Source organism: Pollicipes pollicipes, unplaced genomic scaffold (genome assembly GCF_011947565.3).
Source record: "Pollicipes pollicipes isolate AB1234 unplaced genomic scaffold, Ppol_2.1 Scaffold_4740;HRSCAF=5597_pilon_pilon_pilon, whole genome shotgun sequence".
Classification (NCBI taxonomy): Eukaryota; Metazoa; Arthropoda; class Thecostraca; order Pollicipedomorpha; family Pollicipedidae; genus Pollicipes; species Pollicipes pollicipes.
Window position 1 is genome coordinate 4,510,276 of NW_023596545.1, and position 20,762 is coordinate 4,531,037.

General features: G+C 53.1%; 1 protein-coding gene across 3 annotated transcripts; it reads left to right on the forward strand.

The window, feature by feature from the left end:
- The first annotated feature begins 1,485 nt into the window (after positions 1-1,485).
- LOC119099332 (protein FAM107B) lies at positions 1,486-20,677 on the forward strand. Of its 3 annotated transcripts, none has more exons than XM_037222464.1 (4): positions 1,486-1,582; positions 17,834-18,020; positions 19,509-19,665; positions 20,354-20,676. In XM_037222464.1, exons 1-4 carry the CDS (start codon positions 1,558-1,560, stop codon positions 20,444-20,446), a joined length of 462 nt encoding a protein of 153 aa, XP_037078359.1. In that variant the 5' UTR covers positions 1,486-1,557; the 3' UTR covers positions 20,447-20,676. The 3 variants fall into 3 exon arrangements, with proteins under 3 accessions (XP_037078359.1, XP_037078358.1, XP_037078360.1); XM_037222463.1 differs by lacking the exon at positions 1,486-1,582 and adding an exon at positions 3,891-4,166 and having other exon boundaries at positions 20,354-20,677; XM_037222465.1 differs by lacking the exon at positions 1,486-1,582 and adding an exon at positions 15,021-15,180.
- The last annotated feature ends 85 nt before the right edge of the window (positions 20,678-20,762 follow it).

The following is a 20,762-nucleotide window of genomic DNA, read 5'->3' on the forward strand; positions in this document are numbered from 1 at the left end:
AGTTAGTTGTGTTGAAAGAAGAAGGTCTGCCTGAGAGAAATTTTGATCACGGTTGGTATTTGTTTCAGAAAGTCACCATGCGGACCAACCCAGACTCGCCCCGCATACATTTCTACCAGAAGCAAGGTACGTGCATTAACCAGATAACGTCAGAAACCTCACGATGTTTCTGTTTGAAAATGCGCGGTGAAAATCATCAACAAAAGGCAAGGAGAATGCATGACAAAATAACGAGACGAGTCAGATCACATGCAGCAACACATGCATGCATGTTTTCTGCTCGACATGGCTGTTTCGTCTTTCTCTCCCATTTTTAAAATGTGTCTACGCGTGGATGCCATTTCGGCTGAATAGAACTTCCCGGGAACCCCGTCAATGTCCGAGTTTCACCCTTATGTCCAACGTAATTGAAATGGACCATTAGTTCTTTTGCGCTTGCGTCGTAGAATAATAGGAAATGGGAATCACATCTCCTCGCTGTTCATGAACCGTGTGGTGCGACAGTTCACATTTCCACCATGTTCAACTCCATTTCCCAACACAACTCACTACATGCACCTTCCCGTGTTGGCGCCTTGACATTCAATGGCAAACCCTGCATCATATTTCTTACCACACCTCTTCGTGACCTCGACTAAGGGCCGGCGTCAGATGACGCTCCGCTGCACCTAAGGCCAGGGCTATTATGGCCGCGCCGAGCTGTCGCGTACAAGTGGAGTTGGGAAAGGGGCGTCCACAAGAGGTCACCAGCCGACAAGAGGCAGTCAGACCGCGACAGGTGACAACCCGTGGCCGACTGTCGCACCAGGTGAACGGTGTTAACCTCTCGTTAACGTCTGGTCCGAGAGTGGTCCCCGGCGGTCCCTCGCAGGCGCCTGCCACTTCGTTGGACGCCCGCTGGCCCAGCCAAGTCTGAGCTTCCCAGCCTGCTGGCGTTGTGACGAGTCGTAGCCAGATGAGGCGGCTCATAAGAGCCCGTGACGATCTGCCGAACAACGGTCGAAATAATCGACCGAGGCCAGCTCCATTTGTCATCAGTCCAGCCCGCTCTGAACCTGACACGACGCCCGTGACGTTACTCCTTCGCGCCACTCACGCCGACCCCGCGTCACGGCCGTCCAGTGCGGCACGGCCGCGACCTCACGCGCCGACCGTGGGGCGACAGCGTCGAGACGCGCCGCCGTCCACCATCTGCCGTCGTGACGTAAGGCGTGCCGTTTCAACACGGTGTCGGCGTAGCGGCCGGTGCGTTGTCGCGCGCGCCATTAGCAGGCTGTGGGGGACGCGGCGACGCGGACAGTACGGCCGAGCCCCCACTGTCGATTACCTCATGATCGGCGTCAATTGTCCGGGCGCGGAGGGGAAGTCATCATCTCCCGCGCGACCGCGCCGGCCCGACAGATCAAGACCGTCCAGGCGTTGAGGAGCATAGTGAGTGAAAGTGCCGCGGGCGGTGCGGCCTTGCGGCCCGCCGCGGACGCAGCGCGAGGCGGGCAGTTCGGTGGGAGGCGGTGTGCGGTGAGGTCGGCCGAGCGGCGGTGCTCTTACACAGGTGCCATGAGCGCGCTTGCCGGCCAGACACGTAAGTGAGCCGCAGCACGGGGCGACGTGGGAGGGAAAGTTCACCGGCACCCAGTCGCAACGACGGCTTGTGACCGCTGAACTGTCGCCTTTTGTGGGAACGCCATGCTCCGCTGTGCTGATGGATTTGGAACGGTGCACGGGAACATTGCACAGCACTTAACTTTCCTGTTAAGGTCATCCCAAAAACACCATCAACATTATGAATTTCAAGGGCAATCCGTTTTTTTATTAACGCCAATTGATGCCGCTGAGCGTAGCTCACCGGCAGTCGATAAAAGATGGTTTTACGCTAGAGGTACGACGCAAATGCCCCTGCTGACCATAGTCCTTACAAGCTACTGGCGCACTATCTGCTTGATTATGCGGACGATCCGTCTCTGCCCATCCAACGGCCCAATTGCCGGCAGGCGTTTAGCTATTGATGAGCTTCCGTGAGCCCTGTGTGGAAGCTTGGACAGGTCTGCGACGACATCGAGACTATTTCAACTAACTCCATATTGGTGGTTTTTCGTTAGACCCAGCCGACTGATCTCGTAGCAAAGATGCATGCTTCTCTGTGATGGTGAAGATTACGTAAAGGCAATAATGTCCTGAGAAAGGCAATGAGAAAGGAGAGGAAAGAAAGATCAGGTATCTGAACGTCAGAAAGGCCAGTTAGAACACACCAGTTTATTTGAGGGAAAATACAATGCAATGTAGACAAACTTTGATCGTCGATATTCACCAAACCGTTAACATGGTCAATTCGGTTATTAGCGGTTTATCGCCGAACGGCGATGACTGGAGCACAGTGCGTTCCAGCAGCTGTCTGTGGTCAGTGGTGTATCAGTGGTCTAGGCGCCGATAGTCTGATTCGTCCTAGGACAGTCCGTTCCAGCAGCGTGGTCTGTCGACTCGCTGTAGGGCAGCCCATTCCAACAGCCTTGTCTGTCGACTCGCTATAAGACAGTCCGTTCCAGCAGCCTGGTCTGTTGACTCGCTGTTGAGCAGCCCGTTCCATCAGCCTGGTTTGTTGACTCGCTGTAGAACAGCCCGTTCCAGCAGACAGGTCTGTCGACTTGCTGTAGGGCAGTCAGTTCCATCAGCCTGTTCGGTCAACTCGCTGTAAAACAGTCCGTTCCATCAGCCTGCTCGGTAGACCATGCCGGAGAACGCTCCGTCAGCCTGTTCGGTCGACTTTGCCGGAGAACGTTCCATCAGCGTGTTCGGTGGACTATGCCGGAGAACGTTCCATCAGCCTGGCTGGCACGCGTCACCTGTCTGGAGCGGCCCGACGTCGCGACTTCAGCCGTCCGGCTCGCCGCCTAAACCCTAAAATGGGCACGCTGTCTCCGTTTCCTCCTCACGTGGATCAAACAAACTCAGTATGCATATCGCATGAATTCTGAAGGCGTGCCGGTGACAATAATCGGTATTCCGCCCCCCTAAACGACCATATATGTCATGTCATGCAAGGCGCCAGTCGGTAAGCGCGTTGGCTAAACATGGACATGAGTTCCGGGGGCCCACCCGTGGCGGCGTGTATAGGTGTCCGGAACCCCTTTACATGGGCTCACCCAATGGCGCGTGTGGGTGCACGGAACCTCTATACATGGGCTCACCCAACAGCAAAAAAAAATCACGCAAAATTTGAGCACTGGCACTATGTCGTTGCATGGTATAAAATTGGTTCAGAGTTGTTGAAAAGGCGTCTCTGTCCCAAAAACCTTGACAAGGTTCCCGCTCTTTCCGTGCGGAGCTCGCGCCTCTGGAGGATGATACGGGCTACTATGCCAAACGTGTTGCAAGGTATTGGCAAAACTGGGCATTATGATGTTGTGCGGTTCATGCCGAATAAGTTCTTCACATTGTCTGACTGACCCCGCCTCGGCCTATGCCATCGGACATGGGCGGACGTTTAACACGGATGACGTCATGGGTCGGGCGGCGCCGCCACCGCCCCAACTGGCGCCGCGGGGCACGCTGGGGAGCCGACGGCGAGGGGAACCGCCGATGACGTCACCGAATCGATGGGATGGTCGTCGCCCCCTCGGCGTGTTTTCAGCGGCCGTCGGCAGGGGACGGTCTGTTGCAGACGGCCTTATCTCGATCAGACGGCGGCCGCGAATGCCGTGCGCCTCTCAGTGGCGCCTGGGCTGCGGGGAGGAAGGCAGTCACGCCTGCCGTGGTCGACGCCGTCGTCCCGCGGGCCCTCCCATCACAGTCGGTGGACGTCGACAGGTGCGTGCGCCAGGGTGGCGGGTGTGCGCTGCTGGCGAGGGCGGCTGGCGTCGGCGCCGGCGGGGCGGGCGGTCGGGCGGGCTGGACCTGGGGTCCTGGTGGGACGCCGCGGCGACCTGTGCGCGCGCAGCGAGCTTTGAGCGCGGCGGGGGCAGGAGCGTGGCCCCAGTCACCGCCGGCGAGCGCGATGGAGAGGGCGGAGGTCACAGAAGAGGACGGCCCGCGGACCATGGAGGACAGGAAGGGTCTGCTGCAGGAGCTTCTCAGCAGGAAGAGCGAAGGCTCGCCACTGGCCGAGCGCGACTCGGAAGAACAGGGACAAAGCGACGACACCGGTTGTCAGGAAGGCGCGGAGAATGGCGGTAAGGAAGGTCCTTGGATTTTGGCAGATTTGGTGTGGAGTGAATGTTGGGTGGTGTTGAATGTTGAATGATCATCGGTTGGGCTGTGTTCGGCGCACGATCATAGGCAGGTCTTACTGCACGTGTCCTGAAACCATTACTCAACGTCGAACAAACAAGTTCATGGGGTAATTTTGCCTCCGACTCGCGACGTACAGCGCCACAGCACAGCCGCCCCGACCCAGGCCGCAAGCTGACTTTTCATGCTGTTTGAGGTGACCAATGCGACTCTTTAGGCATTCTTGTTCAGCGTCACCAGATCACGAGTCCAGCGTCTTTTCCCAGGCCACCTGACTGGCGCGTGGCGTGCTAGTGAGCCGGCGCCACGCCACTTGTAGAGGGAAATGCTGCACGGAAATGGTCATGCCAACCATGCGTTGTGTAGCATGTCGTCTGGTCTCAATTGTTCAACTGTATGCGGGCAAACGCGTCAGGGATGCTTCTCATGACGTCATCGCCTCAGAATACACACGGCTTTCCTTGCTCACTGTTTTTGCAGGTTTATCGGCCCACTGGTAAGAGGCATATGCATTGCTCATGCTTTATCTTTTATTAGTCTATCTGCATGGCACTTAACATGAAGACACACAAAGGCGTTTTTTTGTTTGAAACCTGAAATTCAAAACGTGAGAACCATTTGAAATCCTTTTCGGTATACGATGTCGGTCGATGAGTTTCGGTATACGATGTCATCTCATCCCTTTGAAAACCTTTACAATGGTAAATGAGAGGACTTCTCAAGTCTTCTCAGAATGTTTCTGTCCCAGCCGCGTCGTGCTCGGTGGTAAAATATCGTCGATGTACCTACATCAAAAAGCAAATATTTTGTACCGATGCCACTAGTCATTCCCAAGATCTACCTCGACCATTTGCGCGCAAAACAAATATTTTGCTGCAAACAGCGCCTTACTCAGAGAGCATGATTTACATCTGCTTTTTTAGCCCACTGTTAGATGGGCTAAACAGACATTAACGTTCCTCTCGTTTGCTGAGCTTAATCCGACGATGTCCACCTGTTCTTATCTCACACAACCTGTTGCCGATTACATTCTAATCTTGCGGATAGAGTTATGCCGATGGCAACCACAGCTTTCATGGCTTAAATGGCGAGGTACACAGCATCACCCGGCTGATAAAGATCCTATCTGCACGTTATCTGCTCTCATCTCATCCCCACGTGCATGGTGGTGGCAGAGAACGTGGACTCAATCCCCCTTCTATGTAAACGCCTCCGCAGCCGCCCGTGCTGGCTCCTTTATCCCATGGCTCAGCCGTATTGGCGGAGCAGGGAGGCCACAGCAGGCTGACTGAAAAACTCGTTGAGTGATCGAACCGAACTATGTAATTACGTAACTATGCAAGAGGCGGCGCGGCGGCTCCGTCACTGCCAGCGTCGCCCGCTGGCGCGCACTCACGCCGCAATGAAGGCGGTGGCGTCTTGAGACGTGAGGCGTATCACAGCGCGCGGTTTCTTTCGTGACGTGAGACATATGAGAGCTCTCGGTTTCTTTAGTGACGTGAGGCATGTCAGAGCTCTCGGTTTCCTTAATAATGTGATGCATATTAGAGCTCTCGGTTTCCTTAGTGATGTGAGGCATATCAGAGAGATAAATCTTATTGCATGGAACAGGCTGAGGTTTCTGGTAGTTGCGATCTGTTCCTTTTATCGTTTAAGCGGATGTAAGATAGTTCATTACGTCAAAATACATAACATTCTCCTGGTTCATGTGACGTCTTTCCTTTCGTCAAGAGCTCCCTTCCTATGCAATACTAACGAAATGTTTTGACTTTTAGTCGACTCTGTGGGAGGGAAAGCGTAAGAATTGCGCCATCGATTTTGACGAAGTTCTATGTCATAACGTTAAGGTTGAAACAAAAACACCCAAGTGCCAGTATCTCCACTGTGCGAATTAACTGAGGCTGTTAAGTTGTCTTTGGGAGGTCGTGTTTCTCCTTGTTTTGGGGGAGATAAATCGATGAGCTTATGCCGGTGCAATATTTCTAATGATTCGAGCATTCAATAGCGCTCGGAGCTGACAACCATAGGCGTGCCACTCGTGGCAGCTCAAGCCCCTGGCCAATTCCATGGCGAGCAACAGTCTCATTATCGGTACGCACCCAATGAGTATCACCACGGGTGATCTGTTTGCGGCCAGGGTAACAAGCGATTCTGAAGGCGATGGCTGGACTCCGAGATATGTGATGATGTTGAACCCCTGTCCTCTCTATACCAGGGGACAGGCCTCGTGCTCGTGCGCTATCGGTGCCATAACCAACGATGAGACAGTGACCAGTTCCGAAATGGCCCCATTGTCTGGAGTCCGGACGTTTGAAACGCTTCTGCGGACCGTCTTGCGAAGCTGTCCGACCACTCTGCCAGCCAATGTGGACGGAAGGAAGCCCGGCTTTGAGTACAGCAGCCAATGCGCTATCTCGGGACGCCGACGCAGGCAACGGCCGGACTAACGAGAGGGCGCTGGAACTGCGCCGCTCTTTTATGGCTGGCTCAGTTCTATCCTGTGTTGTGTTTTCTGATCTGAATCGGTTTTAGATTGACGATTGTCTAGAGCTATTCAAGCACACTAGTTTTATGTCATCCTGAGACGGCATTTCGGGGACGCATAAGATGGATGCATTGCAGTCAAAGGAAATAAGGTATTGCCGACCAGAGAATTACACCGGCTTAATAAGCAAGCATGTCTAAATTGGGCGAATCTAAGTAGTGTTCAGCTCTATTTTACCAGGAAAGAACACCCAATTCTGACTGTAGGGAGTGGTGCTCCAACCAGTCCAGAAAAACTAAATATTATTGTCTTTTAGACTCACCCTTGCCTCTAACATCACAGACAAAAACACAGAACAGCACCACCATTTACTCTCCCCACATAAGGCCCACGCTTTTGGCCTACAAGCCAACACTGCTCAGAAAAATTTCGGCGCTGGCAGAAAACTCTAAGAAAAACATGCATATGGAATGGATCATGAAAGTGACCAAAACTTTGTACTTCTTTACGCCAAACAGGTTTTTTGAGCAGACGAAATTCTTTTAAACGGGATGCTTCATGTAATGTTTTTATGCTGACCATTGTCGACCTTTGGCGAATCAAGAGATACTAGTTGAACGATGCTATCAAACAAACATTGGTTAATTAGTCAATATTAGCAATGTTTCCTGGATGATGTATAATCGCACCCCTTATCTTATTGAAAGTTGGTAACTGGCAGTATGAAAATTCCAAGTTAATAACGCCGAAAAACCGGGGGCAACACTTAATTAGACCAAGTAGTGTTTCTCCTCGTTAGCTATTTAGCAAGATATATAATACAGTTAGCATGGTAGTAAAGGAACAAGGTAGTCAATATTGGGCATCTTAAATTTTTACCAGTTGTTTTCCCATGTCACGCATCCGGGCGCTGACAAAGGTGTTACAGTCCGCAGGGGCTGCTAAAGAACAAAATTATCCCCCTTCCCGTCCTCGAATCAGCCCACGAAACCATGGATTACGGGTCCTTTTAAAGATAGTTGTATTTGACAAAAGGTAACCGTGAGCTATGCCCAAGAATAGTTTCATAGGTTAGTAATTTCGATGTTGTTTATATAATGTATTATTTAGCGGCGGGTGCAGTTTCGCAACATAGTTGGCGGGTTGAACAGGAAACAATATTTAAACCAACCCACAAAATAAGCTTGATGGTGAGGTTTTCCCTCCTGGATTTCATCCACTTGACGCTTAAAACTGGAGGGTTAGAGGTCCTCCTGCCGAAAAGGGAACTATATCCTTGTTTTGCACTAAAAAACGGTATTACCACACACCCAATGCAATCCAGTTGGGATACGGCGGAAACCTTTAGCAAAATGCGTGTATGTACGTATCCTAAAATATGGTAGGGTCAGGTAAGGTCGAACAAAGTCAAATTCCAGATTGGCCTGCAAACGTCCCTTTGAACCTAGATAACTGTCTAAGCAAAATGCAACATGCTCGTTTAAGGTCAGTGACCTTGCTTGACGTTTTGAAGGTCTTGGTGACCAAAAACGTGCAAGACTGCATTGAGTTTTGCATTTAAATAAGCAACAAAGATTGCGTTAGACAGTATGTTCGTAAAAACAGCATGTTGATCTGGCGCATTTTAGGGCGGTGACCTATTCTCACGTTTACGAAGTCCATGGAAGGTTCATAATACGATTCTTGTTATCAATAAATTTGAAATGAGCACCAGTAACTACCTCTATAGCAAGCCCTAGAGTAATAAACCAGGTTGGTGTTGACCTTGGACTGACCTTCATACCTGACTCTAGATCAATTTAGTTTGTTCATTCAATTGTTGTGTTGACTACGAAGGTATCTTAGAGATGTATGGCTTCATCTAACACTCTGCTGTTGGATCAGATTAACCGATTCCTAAGAAATTGCCTTCGCTCAAACCATGGCCTGACTTTGACCTGCCATAGACCAGCGACCTTACCAGATACATCTGAATGTTTGATACCAGACGATGCACTATTCAATTGTCTACAGCCATGCAAAATTTGGAGCGGTTACGCCGCACTGTTGGGAAACCATTCCGGAAAACCACCCACCCGGGCGTGTTAAGGAGGGTGTTCCATATTTGTATGACGTTTTGAACTGAAATATCGATCTTGAAGACCTTTTAGTATTATTCACAATCCTGCCCTTCTCAAAGCCTAAGCCCCTCTAGTTCCTAAGCTAAACGCCCGCGAAAACGGGGAAAGGTATATCGGGTGAGTGTTTCAGTCACCTTGGTATTCATGACGTCATAATAACATCATTCAATCATAGCTAGTGTTCGTGAGCGCGATTTCCATATGCGACCGACGCCAATTGGCCCTTAATCAACATTGTGCAAGGTATGATAACGTAATCTTACCATAGCGCATTGAAAGGTACATTTACCAAAGAGAGAACGGTACTGTTTAAAGCAGTCCTTTCCATTTCAAAAACTATCCTAACAATTATAATTAAGCTTGTTTCATCATGTCTCATGCTTACTTCAATATTTCCAACTGTGAAACATTCTATTTGAGAAATGGTTTACAAATGGCCGGACGGCAAGGTGCAGAATTCTGAAGTTGATGGTTTTGAAGAGCCCGGCGCCCAGCCTGTATTCACCGAACCAGTAAGGAAGCTAAAGGGAATGTTCCACATTTGAAGAAATTGAGGTAGGCATCAGATATGATTGGAAAAGCTTTCTTGTAACTATTGGTAAGTTTTCAAGGTTCAAAAACGAGGCTAAGTAGCTAAATTTCAAAGCTGGTAAAAATGCGCCCCATTACGTCATTGCTTAATGGCGTCATGAAATAGTTTTGTTACGACAGCAATACCTGGCAGCATCTGGCAGCCAAGCCTAAAGAATACCTCGAAACACGCGAAAGCCGACGCTAACCGACCATTCCGCTCGCGGGGGCTGTGTTGGGCGGTGGATTAGTGGGTGGTTTCTGTGTGGATTTTTTGTCTTGGTGCTGGCCGTAAGGAAAAGTTTGGTGGGCTGTTTGACATACGCAACGTAACGATCGTCAGCCTTTATGGCAGATTATTAATATTAAGGCACGATGTGCTGTGCTGGTGCTGTTGCTGCTACGCTGTTGATGATTTTGTCAATACTTTATTGTCGACTCATTATTGCCTGCATGCTGTATTCTTGACATTAATGTCATGTGATGTGCACAGAAGTTACTTTCTTGATTTTTGTGGCTGGAAATGTGGTGTCATGCGGACATCAATAAATTTGTAACGTTGCTATGAATTGATTGCCGGAGCATTGCTACTGCTGTGGTAAAGATGGTAAGATTGGTCCACCAATAATGTTTTTTTTTGCCTAGGATAATTTGTGCAATTAACAGTTAGCCCGATATAACCATCGTGGTGCAATGACACTCTTGCTGTTGATAGTCGTTTGGCATTGTTAAATCATTTGTTATCAGTCATTCATAAATTATAAGCTGCTGTCTCATAGGCTTGACATAGAGTAGTTAACCAATGTGGTACATTGTATCATGGCATGGGGCAACAGCTGTGGCACTACCTCAGTGCTGTACTATGGCATGACATAGTGAACAATGATATGGTTCTGTATTGAAATCCATGCTGTTTTCTTAATAAATGCCATCACAAAAAGATGGGTCATGTGTCCTCTATTGTTTTGACTCCCCATCTGACATATGACTGACCAAAAACACATGACACAATATACAAATCACTTTCAGCAAAGCAGACAACCAAAACTTGCATGACTTGCTCAGCCTGTTTTGGGAATCCACAAAACGTAGGTGAGATAGATACAAACACATTTTCCACTTCCACAGCCATGTAACTTGCTGCGGTCATCAGGCTTCTTTACTAAAAATAGTAGGAAAATTTTACATGTGGTGAAACGACACTGCAAACATGCTGACCATGCACAAGGCTGGACACATGACAAGTGCACGTAGTTATGGTTGGATGGGCACAATACAAGGAAGTGATGAAGCTGCCAGTGCGCACGAGGTTTATGATAAAACTATTATTAATTGCTATCCAAGACACCAACAGCAATACTGCTCCACCTTTCTCAGCACCCAGCATCCCACGCCAGTCGCAGTAACTATGACAATGATGACTCACAAGCCATGCTCGCCTGCATACACAATTTGTGAAGGCAGTACTACGTTCATCAGTAATAATACAGCTCTATATTTTCCAGAATTCTTTAGGGAAAGACATTTTTGCAAAGCCATATAATGTGAGCCGATACTGAGCATGGACATTAATAAGCTGCACGCACCAGCCGTTACTGCCAAAATGAATTGCTGATATAATGACACGCAATGGATTACTTACATACTGTGATACCTCAATGGGTTCAAAATGCTGACAAGGTCATCATGAAGTACCAGCTTGCCTTTGTACACCCCTGCAACATAAGTACTGGTACTTCTCTTAGTTTGCCAGCATTCCTTCGTCATGTTCAAACACAAACATAAAGGTAGAGGCAGGTATCAATTTATCACATTTTATTGGGAGTCAGTAGACTTAAGGAATACCAAAACAATGTTCTCTTTCAGAAGTGCAAGCCTCGCACGCACACTCCCCATCACATCAAGATTAATACAAGCCATTGGCGCACACCACCAGTGATTATACACATTTCAAGCCCCCAATTTACACTCTTTTGTCAAATAAGTGTGATCTCACACTTGCACAGCTCGCGGAACTACCAGATTACAGGTTTTCTCGCAATCTCCGCGCAGATTTTCGGTCAAAACACCGCATTTCACCATCACCTCCCTTCAAAACAAAATCCCAACTGGGGTTGCTGTAACGTGGCCCAAGAGGGTGTTCTTGCAGAACACAATTTGTTCGTTCAAGATTTAAATTTTTGGTGTAATACGTGTGAAATATTTAGTGAAATATGTATCTAAAATTACTGTAATGCTTCCCTAACTTCATAATGCCTTGCTAACTCATAAACCCGTGCAAGTTTATGTGCTCCGGTACACAAGGCGCCAACCGAGCTGTCTGTAAGAGATACGTCAGCAGAAGAAGAAAAACACGCCAGCAGGGGAAAAAAGACGGATTTACTGTCATGTCCCCTTTTTTATAACTCTAGGAGACTGCCAGTTGTTTGAGTGCCGCGCTTTATTTGCAGACAGTGGCGTTCTTTTTTATAACATTGACCTGCGGCCTAGAAATAGTCAAAAATGACCCGTTTACGATGAGTGCCGCACAACCCGAAAGTACTCACGCTTACGTGTGCGACACGCACTCAGCAGCAAAATCTTGCTAACAGCCAATCATCTTCCACGCATTGTATCATACGTGCCGCATCATCGCTTTTGCGAATGTACCAGCGGCCAAGCGGTTTTGACCATAAGCAGAAAACAGCCTGTAGTATGACCACGATCGCATGACGTTTATATGACGGGATTAAAGCCGAGACAACTTTGAAATAGGCTCCAAATAAACGTGTTCGGACTTTTGCGGACTGCGGATTTTGCGGAACGCAGTAACCAGATTGTTTTGGGTTTTAAAAAGGACATGCCTGTGAACTGCATCAAAAGGTCCTCAAGATGGCTATTTCAATTCAAAACGCCATACAAATGTGGAACATTCCCTTTAAACAGATGGGATGGCGGCTGCATATTACTGAGCTGGTCCTACTCGTGGACGGCCTTCGAGAGCGGGACGTCCGCGTGACCAGAAGAAAATGGGACCCAGGGTCGAGATCTTCCTTCGAAGTAATCTGCCGAGTTCCTCAAGCAAATCGCCGGCTCGCTAACGCATCACCTGATATGTGCACGCACGCGAGCTGGTGGGCTGTTTGCCGTTCGATTTCTTCGTCTGCTCTCTGACACGGGCGCGAGCTACGCTCACGTAGCGCCGCGGCTGAGGACGGGGCAAGGTCGCGGCCGGCGGCCCGCACACGCACTCTGCGTGAGCGGTGTCGCCGACCTTGCCTATTGATCCGCCCGGGCCGGCGGTGTGCTGGGGACGCCGGCCCCTGTCTCCCAGCGCCAGTTCAAGTTCAGTTCAAGGTCACGCGCTGTGGAGGCGAACTCGGACGCGGAGACTCGACGAATTACTACCGCGCTTTTGTCGCAACGTCGGACGCCGCTTTGTTTGGCTAGAGCAGAGCGTTTCCTCTCGTATTCTGGGCGTTCGTTCCGCCTTTCCCTCCCTCAACGACGTCGCGTATCGTTCGAGTTTGTGGGACGCGCTCACTGGATTTGGGTCAGTAATCGGGCTGTTTGCAGAGCTCTCAGAAGTGGAGCGCGTGCCGTCGGCGCGGCGGCAGAATAACTGGACGGTGACGGTATTTCAGCGAATGAGCTCGGCAAAGTCGAGAATTGCGTGCATACAAGTGACGTCGCAGTTTTCTTGGGAGAGAGGGAGAGAGGAAGAGGAAGCCCCTCGTTGTCCATCTGACCTCCACGCGGAATGTGGCAGGGATGGACAGAGGGAAGACTTACGTGACGTCTTGGCGCTGATTGGATGGCAAGGACGACATAAGAGCGGGGGGGGTGGGAGGCTGAACGTAACCTTGGGAAGGGTTTTGCGCAACAAGACAGTTGCATAGAATCATGGTCTTGCTCGCCCATGGACGGCAAATATCACGCCGTTATGTTTTTCCGCCCAGACCGATTGCCATTGCCGAGTCATTTTTGGTTGACGTGGAGTCAAAAAGCTGTGTTTGGCGTTTAGGTTCGGGCATCACGCATCATCTCATTACTAACCACCAGCTGCACCATGTCCATTGGAGGTCTGGTCATGAAGATAAAGAGCTCAGCGAATCGTAAACGACAGTTGGCGGTAAACGTAAATGCGCAAAAGTCATCCTGATGGCCGGCGGGACTGCTGGTTTTCGGCCGTCACCGGCAGCCGACGATAACAAGCATCTCCCATTGACTGGCGGGCTGCCGGCCGGCTGTCACCGGTCCGGCGCAGGACGGGCTCCGGTCCTGTCACTGACGTACGCTAACGACCGCCGGTCACGCCGCCGACCACGTGCAGGGCATTTCCCGAACCACTGCGCACCGTAGGCCACCAGTCGAGAGTCTCAGCGCCGCGGGGGACCTAGCACCGCGGAGCACCTAGCGCCATGGGGACCTAGCGTCGCGGAGGACCTAGCGCCATGGGGGACCTAGCGTCGCGGAGGACTTAGCGCCATGGGGGGACTAGCGTCGCGGGGGGCGTAGCGCAGCGCAAGGACCCAACACAGCGCGGGACCCAGCGTCTTGAAGGACCCAGCGCCTTGGAGGACTCAACATAGTGCAGCAACCCAGCACAGCGGGGGACCGAGCGCCACGGTGTGGAGGGTAACGGAGCAGAGCTCCCAGCGCAGCAGGGCTCCCAGCGCTGCGATGCTTCCAGCGCGGCAGGGCTCCCAGCGCTGCGAGGGTTCCAGCGCTGCGAGGCTCCCAGCGCGGCAGGGCTCCCAGCGCTGCGAGGGTTCCAGCCCTGCGGGGCTCCCAGCGCAGCAGGGCTCCCAGCGCTGAGAGGGTTCCAGCCCTGCGGGGCTCCCATCGCAGCAGGGCTCCCAACGCTGCGAGGGTTCCAGCGGAGAGGAGGCGGCGTCGACTCACCGAGTCATCTGTTGGTCGCCGGCCGCACGCGCTGTCGGTCCGCCGACAGCCACCGGCTTGTGAGCTGCACTTGCAGCCGTTTCACTAATCTCGGTGACGGCTAGGAAGGCACGTAACGTGATGCAACGCACGCGTGCCACACGTCACTTGTCGGGCGAGCTACCGGTCGGCGCCGAGTGCGTCAGATGCAGTGTTTGGGCTGGGACGCCGCGCCGTGGCCTTGTCTCGGTGCGCAGGACGCCTGAGAGTACACCTTGCAACTGCTCGGTGGCTGCCGCTTCCGTGTCCCGCTAGCTACGTGGGGAGTTCCGTGTCCCTGTCTGCTGCCATGGCTGAAGGACAGCTCAGCTGACTTGCCAAGGCCTAGACTGATTCGCGGAATTAGTTGCTCTGATTAAGCGTTCGTGTTAGTTGTTATATTGTTCTCAGTTCTCAGTTCGAGATACGCTATCAAACTGCCGATTGACCTGATCCTGAGCACGTGCATTCTTAACGCGAAGTCACTGCTGATGACTATCACGTGATAGCAATATTGGCCACCATTGATGACTTTGGGTCCGTTCCGTAGCTCGACAAACCAAGCGCAACACGCGGACCTCGCCGCCGAAACCGCGATATCGCGCCGCAGAATGGAGCCGAGACGTCAGCGCCGCGGCTATCTTATCGCGCCACACGCTTGGGAGGACGCACGGGGGGAGTGGGGAGTACAGAGCCACAGAGCCTTCTCCGTGTCGCGATGACGGCGGGTGCGCGCGCCGCCGCCGCCGATGATCCGTGGGCGGCTGCGTTTCACTTTCGTCGGTGGTATTAGCATCGGTAGCCGGAATCAGGCCGGAGGGAAGCTCCGTGGGCCCGCGCGGCCGGCGGTCTTGTGACCGATGACGTCACAGCGGCGCGGTGAGCTTTCGTCGTGCGCTGATCGATCGGCGATGCCTCTGGTGACTGCGAGCACTTTCGCTCGCGTCAATTGGATGATTGTAGGTATGATGTGCTTGCTACGATCGGTTAGTGACTTTGCATGCTGCTTATTTATCTTTAAGTATGAATATCTACGTGCAGTAAGGTCGTGTCTTAACACGTGCTCGGGTGGGGGTCAAATTGGCCCGCTTGAAGGTTTTTCCAGAGTAGTTTCTGAACAGCGCGGCGCAGCCGCGCCAAATGTTGCATAGCTAAAGACAATTTAATTGTGGGATTAGCGGATTTCGTACAAGCGGATTGGTTAGTAATAATAACTTAGATATACCTTGTAAGTTTGCTGACCTACGGCAGGTCAAAGGTAAAGAAACGTCAACACTTGAATAGAAGGGAAAGGGAAAGAAGGGCTCGTCTAACTCAGCTTATGTTATCAATGACGAATTGAGGGTTCAGACTCATGTTTCGATTACATTGTGATCGACCTGGCTTATTGACGACTATTGCTGCTTCAATTCATCCGGCCGGTCAAAGCTGAAGAACCAAAGACGCAAACGTATAGCGAGGCCAGTCTGGAGGTCACGAGAGCAGTGCCCCGCCACTGGTCTGTCTGAAGACCCCGGTCTCACCGAGCGTCTCGTCCAGAAGCCGCTGAATTGTCGCCTGATTAAATATTCTAGCCGTCGCTACCACGCTCGACGAAATGAGCTGATTCTCCGGCGCACAGTGTGACTAAACCGTGTGACACTCGTAATGTCGCGCTTGGATAGCAGCGGGTCTGTAAAGCCCCTGGGTCACGCTTGGTGGCGCCAGGTCTTTCCAGTCACCCCTCACACCTGATGTAGTGCGGCGGCCGACTCAAGACTGCGAAGCTGACCGGCGGCTCCCCCTCCCTTCCCCCTCCCCCTGTGGTGCTTCTTAGTCATTTTTCACACCTGATGTAGTGCGGTGGCCGACTGCAGACTGCGGAGGAAGCCGGCGGCTCCCCTCCTTCCCCTCCCCTCCCCGGTGGTTCTCTCGCTGGTGCGTGCATACCCGGGGGCGCTAGTTAAAGAGCCAGAACCAGCTCGGTTATGCAGGACCAGACCTTTGACGGGTGCCGGAGATATAAGCAACGGAAGGCTTTGATCATATCTGGTGGTATCTTTCCGTGTTGTCATCCAGGAGAGTTATTTTCATGTGGCAATGATCGAATGTCATGAAATTGCTTGACCGACTAGCTTCGCATTCGCATCAGAAAGAATCAGCACATTTCACCGGCGCATTCACTTGACATCGGATCGACTTATCATTTCATGAGTCGAGACTGTGGGATGCTCTTGTCTTATCGATTAAGCCTTGTTGATTGATACGATCATTCTTATGCAGTGTCAGGGACAGGTGTTGATCGAACTGCCTTTGTCGATATCAACAACGTCCTTGATATAAACAAGGAGTGAGGGCAAGCACTGTTCTCCTAACTGCCAAAATGCGGTATTTTGGGATGGCAAATTACTGTTTACACGTCTGATTGTCATGAAATTGCGTATTCTTAACGTTCGTCACAAGCTTTAAAACTTTACAGTGCACACTGTCTGGCTCTAGGGCCGGCTCTGGAATATAATCCAATGTAGCCCGCTGTCACATCGAAGCTGGATTCACATGGACCGTGCGCCCAATGCTAATCCTGAGAACAAAACGCGAAATACACATCTCTCTCGCAACACGAATACGACGGACGGACGCGGCAGTGAGCAGTGCGGTGGTGGCTGAATAAGGTCCGACTGTTGACAGACGCCGTAACGCGAAGCACCCTGGAAACACGTATATACACATGGAGACGAGTCTACCTGTCCGATGCAGGCAGATTACGGTGGCCTTTGGGATAAGCATTAATCTGTCAGCTCACATCAAACGGAGAACGCGTTTACTGCGGCCTGTTCGCTTGTGCGCATGCTTCCTAAGGTATGGCAACGACGACTGCGCCTAATTCTCCAGGAACGATATGTGCCATTCCCTTCTTCAATATTTCACGGATCGTAATTCCTATGTCGCAGAAAACGTTATATTCGTTGCAAATCAAACTGTGGTACCAACTGTTTCACACCTGATCTCTAGTACTTGATCTTCCCCGGCACACTTGTGTTACCTTGTCGCTCCGATACCACGCTGTTTCCCCGAGAGGAGCGCTCGCTGTCCGGGGCGCGGCTAATCGTGGTCCTACCTGGCAACCGCCACCCTGATTGCTGTTTTTTGTCTTTTATGTTATCTTTTTCTCGTTGCACTCTTGCCGTCCGGCTGCCGCTTCTTCGCCATTGTGTGCCATCCTCATCATGCATTGTGTCGTTCACTAGCGTTGCAATGTCCCCACGATTTTCTACCGCGGCATTCGACGCATCTCCGCTGCCATGATGATAATGCCCTGCCATGCTGGCGTGTTCGCCGTCCTGTGCGCTGCCGTTGCCCCAGTGAGCTGACGCCCGGCGTCCTGTGCGCTGCCGTAGCCCCGGTGAGCTGACGCCGGCGTCCTGTGCGCTGCCGTAGCTTCAGTGAGCTTACGTCCGGCGTCCTGTGCGCTGCCGTAGCCCCGGTGAGCTGACGCCCGGCGTCCTGTGCGCTGCCGTTGCCCCGGTGATCTGACGCCCGGCGCCGTCCCCAGGCCTGTCGGCGGTGATCCCGGAGCCGGACTACTCAGACTCGGAGGAGGAGAACCGGCAGGGCCGCGCCAACTGCCGCTTGCCCACCTCGCCCGACGGGCTCATCCTGCCGCGCAAGCTGGCCAACCCGTGCCGGGACAGCGCCGATCGGCGTCAGCTGCACCGCGAGCTCCTCTTCAACCAGAGAACGTAAGCCGACCGGACCGGAACGGGACGGAACGGAACGGAACGGAACGGAACGGAGCGGAACGGGAACGGAACGGAACGGAACGGAACGGAACGGAACGGAACGGAACGGGACGGGGCGGAACGAACGGAACGGAACGGAACGGAACGGAACGGAACGGAACGGAACGGGACGGGACGGGACGGGACGGGACGGGACGGGACGGGACGGGATGGGAAGGTGAGAAGCCGCTTGCGAAGGAAAAATTGGACCGGGGGCGGAACAGGGGTGAGGAAGGTGCCCGGGATTCGGGACTCTAGGCACTGTGCTCTAGAAGGGCTCTGTGTAGTACACATCACTCAGTACAAATCGACTGTCAGCTGCTCCGACATTTGCCTGCGTAAACCACCACCGCCCCTTACGTTCCCCGCGCCTCGTTCCTTGTTCTGGCCGCTGAGGTCGCGGACTTCTCTAAAATCTCACGGACTAGCGCAAGGATGTGCTGACGGAAGCCAGCGGAACCACTCTCGGCTGACGGCCAGGTCTCGATAAGAGGGCTCCAGCCGCTCGTGATGAAACCTCTGAAAGGAAGCGGGAGACGCCGGGGAGATTGAAGCGGTACAAAGGCTGCGGCGGCAGGGTGACAAATTCAGCGCGCTCGATGCACTTTTTGTTTACTCGCCATTTCGCCTCGAAAGTTGTCGACAGAGGGGTGTTCTCAACTGTAACGTTTGTCGCCTTCGTGTGCTTAAAAAGGCAGTTGAAAGCTACCCTGGCAACCACTGTGAAATATGCACTTTGTCAATACAGAGTGCGCTATCGCTGATGAGTCCCTATCATTGTTGGCAGACTTGCAAATACCACACATGCCAAACTGATAAGACATAGCTCCTCGTGGTCTTAGTGATTGCATATGGTTTAGACATTTGTCCGGGCCACATTTGTGCTGAACAGTTCATATGACAGGCGGCACTAACCGTGCAGCTTGATCGCCGCGACTCCCGAGCGCTCCCGCAGCCCGAGGGCGCGTCAGGCGCATTGGTTCGCTCCGTCCGGCGTGCGTCTTTGCCGAACGTCGGGGTGTGGTGCCCGGCGGGTACTGCTGTACCGCTGTAGCACGGGTACCGTTGTTACCCCTCTCCCGGGGCATCGCCGGGCGCTGTACCCCTATCACGTTGCCGACCAAACATCCCCCGTTGACGCGTCCATCACTCATTATCCGCCCGGGGAGCCTGCCAACGGCGCCCACACCAGACGCGGTCAATATTGACCTGGCGAGAGTCTCCGACCGCCGCGCGGGAGTCCAGCGGGGATGGATGCAGTACTCTGAACGGCACTGCACGTGGCCTACCGCAATCCTGAGAACCACCTGCGAACCGGCGTCACGTCTAGTGCACGTCTCTTGTGGCAAATCATGATTGGTTAGGCGCGCTCTGGGCGGCTGTTGCGTTCGGCGGAGGCTCGTGCCGCCGTCGGCGCCGGCCGATCGGTGACTGTGCTGTCCCTCGCAGCGGGAAGAACGTGCTCGGTCAGAAGAGCGAGCTGCAGCGGGCGATGGAGCGGCACCGCGAGCAGCAACAGCGGCGCGAGGCGCTTCTCCAGACGCAGAACAACAAGAGCAGCTTTGAACGCGCCCTGGATGAGCGGCTGCTGAGCGTCGAGCCCAAGGTCAGCTGAAGGTCATCTCAGCCGGGACTGTGGCCCAGTTGGTACGGTCTTGGACGGGTCCGGGCCGGGTTTTGGTGTTTGGCGTCGGGATGTAGGCATGTCACCCCTTCTTCTGACTGCTGTTCGGACAAGTGCTGGCCTGGAAGGTCGCGCGGTAATGGCTCGCAATGCAAACGCTTGCTGTTGTTTCAGTCATGTCGCAATGATGGTGCACGACTGCGGTGTTCAGTTTTCACTTTCCATGTATTGTAGGTTGCAGGTCGTTCCACGCCATAGTTCTCGCTGCCGTATGTTAAAATATTAGAGGAAGCTTGCATGGATGACCATCGTGTAGCCTATCGAGAGCTTGGTGCCATCCTCTATCCAACAGTGTATGAGCAGTTCTGCATAGATTTGGCCGCTTCATCGATCCGAGACGGCCAGTCATCGCACTGATAGACCGTGCATCTCAGCAGAAATGCATAATGCAGGAGACGGGCGCCAGGTCACCTTGCGTCGTCCGGCGCCGTGATGAACCGTCCGTTGCATCACATTCGCGGACAGGCGTCTTAAATTCACAACTGGCATTCCAAACCCGGCCACGGGCCATTCAGAACTGCTGCTGCCCGACTGCAGCCTCCGGCGCGAGTCCTGCTCGATCTGTGCGCGATGCTGCGTCCGTTAAGAGACGGCCGTGCCTGGTTGTCAGATGGCGGAGGAGGCGCAGCCGAAGCTGGACGGCACGCCGGAGTTCCTCAAGGTCCACGCCAAGGTGCGTGCCAACATCAACACGCTGTCGTGAGGCGGACGGACGCCAGGTGCGGCTCGAGGGCCGCTCGCGGTGTGTGACCCAGGGGAGCGGAGCCGTCCGCCTCGACCCGGGACGGACGCCAGGTGCGGCTCGAGGGCCGCGCGGCGGCCACCGTCGGCTCGCGGTGTGTGACCCGGGGGAGCGGAGCTGTCCACCTCGACCCGGGACGGACGCCAGGTGCGGCTCGAGGGCCGCGCGGCGGCCACCGCCCGCTCGCGGTGTGTGACCCGGGGAGCGGAGCCGTCCCCTCGACCCGGGACGGACGCCAGGCGAGGCTCGAGGGCCGCGCGGCGGCCACCGTCGGCTC